A 3,534-nucleotide genomic window follows, 5' to 3' on the forward strand; every position below is an offset into this window, starting at 1 on the left:
AATAGGCCTGCAAGTGTTCATATATTGACTTTCTAAGTCTTCATTAATGGATTGAATTTTTCCAATTTTATGTATACATGAGTAAGCTGTTAGGTTCATCTATTTTTTTTCCACGACTCATACATGCTCTAGAGACTTTAGAGCACTGGGTTTTAAGAATTATTCCAGGGAAATCTATCAAGCAACTGGGACTTATTTTCCAGTTGTTTTTAACAAGTAAAATATCAAAGATTTGGATAAGATTTTTTTAGACAAACACAGGCTAATCCTGGGTATAGTATTGAGAGATAGAAGTACAGAAAAAGATGCGTAGCAGACAAACTGCTTTATTTTAGTAGTATGGCCAAAGTCCACACCAAAATTACAAAATAAACCCTCTAAATCATTATACTTGAAAACAAGCAGACCAATGTATATAGTTTCTTAGTTGTTGTCCCATCAGAACCGTGACTGAAGGTACTTAACCACGCTCTTGTCCAACTGGAAGGCCCTTGTGAGAACATCAGGATTGATGGGTGGATCTGATCCAAATACTGCATTGGCTATGGTGATAACACCTGGATTTTGGCTGCTCAGAGCAGCAATGGCTACTGCATTAGTCTTCCCAATATTGAATTGGAAGTGAATGAGACCAATAGGAAACACAAAAACATCCCCCTTGTTGAGGACTTTGCTAATGAGGCGGTTTTCGGTGTTGGATGTGACAAAGCCAACGTAGAGGGTTCCCTCCAAGACAGTTAGAATCTCGGTGGCACGAGGGTGAGTGTGAGGAGGGTTTTGGCCATATGGTTCATAGTCAATACGAACCATGGATATGCCAAGAGTGTTGAGTCCCTTTATTTTGTCAACATTTACGGTAGTGACATTTGACCGTACTTGATTTGATGTGTTTCCTGGCTTATCCAGGCCTGAAGAGAAGAAATCCTCGGCCATGGTCAGCTTTGGGTCCTTGCAGAACTTTCCATTCACAAATACTGCATAAAAAGGGGAAAAAGAAGACAGGTCGTTAGTATCAAACCATATTCATCATATCAATAAAAAGAGTAGTCTGAAAATAGCTGTAAGATCAATGAGTTACTAAAGAAATACCAGCATCCTTGGGCTCATCAATGGCAACACAGGTGTCCTGCAGTGGGCTTGGATCAGAGGCAGAGGCAAGAGAGGAAGCCAATGCCATGAGGGCAACAGTTACCAGGAAACTAACACCTTTCTTCATTGCTAGAGTAGTATCTCCAACAATCACAAATCTTTGTGTTGAGGTGAGGGGTGTGAAATTTTGCATGGGAAACATGTCAATTTATAGACGAGAGTCCTTGAATTAGTCTTTTGTTTTACTAGTATATCACATGCATAAACTAACCAAGTCTTCAATGAATAGTTCTTTTTTAAAAAGAACTTTCAATGATGAATGGTTCTTCAACAACTACTCCCAAGTGTTTTTCTTTCTCGGTTACTTATGTAGAAGATTGTGTGCAAAAACTAAACTCCAGTTGTGTTAGACATCTTCAACTTAGTAGAGGAAGTGTTTTACAAAATGAAGTGAAAGTAGTCAGGTTGCATTAACACAGCAGAGCTTTCTGTTTTCCCAGTACGCAAACATTGAAAACCCTTAAAAGTGGTTTATGGACGAGCAAATAGAAGATTGTAGAGTAGGTGCAGGCTTAGACCAGGCAATAACTCCGGTTCTTCTTTATCTTTCTTTTCGAAATCTTATTGTTAAAGTGAAGATCCTTGAATTCATCTGCAACTGCCAAATGAATTCAGTAAACCAACCATGGAGTCCCTTGCACTTCGAGAGAATGTTATTAATAAAACCATCCACCTGAGACTTCTAACAACATCCATTCTTAAGCTTGGGTGATGCCTAAATTAGTCCTTAAAATACACATTACGAAAGCTTTGGGTCCTTGCCGAACTTTTCATAATTCACAAATACTGCATGAAAAGAAATGTTTATTAACAGATCCAATTGTGTGGCGTGTCAGTGTTTATTTCCAAGTCCATCTTTTGCTTAGAGTATGCACATAGAGTTTGCCAAAGTCACAATGGTTTGCCTTCTTCTTTTCCAAAAACATGCACTTGAATTAGCATGTATGCATTGCCCTGGTCAGTTTTCAAAGCATAGACACTATTATCTCTCTCCCTTTCTGCATTGCCATAGATTGTCAAGGCATAAATGCATAGAAAATTATGTACCAATTGAAAACCTCTAGACGGTTTCCCATTCTTGGAGTCGCCTTCTTTCTTTAATTGCTTCTCGTCATCAATTGCCAAAGTCAAATTCTAGGTGCTCTCATTTTTCTTTTCAATTTTGTAATTATGTTGGAACTGATCTAGAAGATTTCCAGCCAGCTACTCTAATCTAAAATTAATTGAAGATTTCCAGCCTGTTCAATTTCGTATAATAATCCATGCATTTCAAAATCAGCATGTCATTTTCATAAGCTTACATTTTGATTGATCTAGGGCTATGCTAGACAATATATCTAATAATAATAATAAAAAAAAAGCCTATAACCTGCGTCAATCTACCATATTTTGATATTATTAATTTGGAATATTTATTTTATTTTGACTAGCAAGTTAAAATTGGAGTCAAAATCATAATTTTTTTTAATTATAAACTCTTCTTCTTAAAGCACATTAAAAAACTCTAATTATCGAGAATCTTTGACTTTAAAGTAATATGAAGAATAAATGTCCCCGATTTGTCTATGTTTTGTGCATACACAAGTTCATATATTGACTTTCCAAGTCTTCAATGGACCGTATCTTTCTAATTTAAAGGTTGAACCATTCTTTAACAACTACACCCATTTCTCATCCTTTTTTCCACAACTCATAACGCTTTAGAGACTTTAGAGTATTGGATTCTATATAATCTTGGGTTTTAGGACTTAATGGGTATTTAGTAAACCAACTTAATAACTTAAAATAATTTAATAACTCAATTTAAGTCATTAAATAAATTAAATATATTTGGTAAAATAGTTTAATGGTATGACTTAAAGTCAAAAACAACTTTAAGTAATAAGTAAAAACGATTAATTTATTCTTAAATCTACATCTTCATTTTACCCTTTTTACCCCTAATGCCCTAATTCTTTCACAATCTTCTTTACTACTACACGACCTCTACTATTACCCATCCTCTTTTACCTTACTTATTATTTGATAATTTAAAATAAGTTTTTAAGTTAATTTTATCAAACTAAAGTAATAATTAAATAATAAGTTTTAAATCAATAATTTAAAGTCAATATAAATCATTAAGTAATAAGCATTAAGTTTTATCAAATACCCCTTAAACCAATGGAAAAATCATCTATAATCAGTTTTTATTTAGTTAAAGTCAACATTCATTTCGTCATCACCCATTCCGCCAGCAGTATGCTGGAAGTAATTAACGGTAGTTTTTTTACTGACTAGTTAAGTATGGCTTCTTAATCAAGCAACTGAGATTTGTTATTCAGCTTCTTTTATAAGTGAAATCTCAAAGATTTGAATAAGACTTTTTAAGACAAACATAAGCTA

The 3,534-nt window shown here is 34.3% G+C and overlaps 1 protein-coding gene across 1 annotated transcript; it reads right to left on the reverse strand.

Annotated features, from left to right (window-relative positions):
- Positions 1–423: 423 nt before the first annotated feature.
- On the reverse strand, positions 424–1,216 carry LOC117910533 (germin-like protein subfamily 1 member 17). The gene is made up of 2 exons (XM_034824638.1): positions 1,090–1,216; positions 424–974 (listed from the first exon to the last, which is right to left on the reverse strand). The coding sequence occupies exons 1-2, from the start codon at positions 1,214–1,216 to the stop codon at positions 439–441; spliced, it is 663 nt and encodes a 220-aa protein (XP_034680529.1). The 3' UTR covers positions 424–438.
- Between the last annotated feature and the right edge of the window lie 2,318 nt (positions 1,217–3,534).

Source organism: Vitis riparia, unplaced genomic scaffold, assembly GCF_004353265.1.
Source record: "Vitis riparia cultivar Riparia Gloire de Montpellier isolate 1030 unplaced genomic scaffold, EGFV_Vit.rip_1.0 scaffold774_pilon_pilon, whole genome shotgun sequence".
Classification (NCBI taxonomy): Eukaryota; Viridiplantae; Streptophyta; class Magnoliopsida; order Vitales; family Vitaceae; genus Vitis; species Vitis riparia.

Coding starts and splice junctions, on each gene's coding strand:
- LOC117910533 (XM_034824638.1), bottom strand. CDS start 1,216: ATGAAGAAAGGTGTTAGTTTCCTGGTAACTGTTGCCCTCATGGCATTG. Junction 975..1,089: donor TGATGAGCCCAAGGATGCTG/GTATTTCTTTAG, acceptor CTTTTTATGCAG/TATTTGTGAATGGAAAGTTC.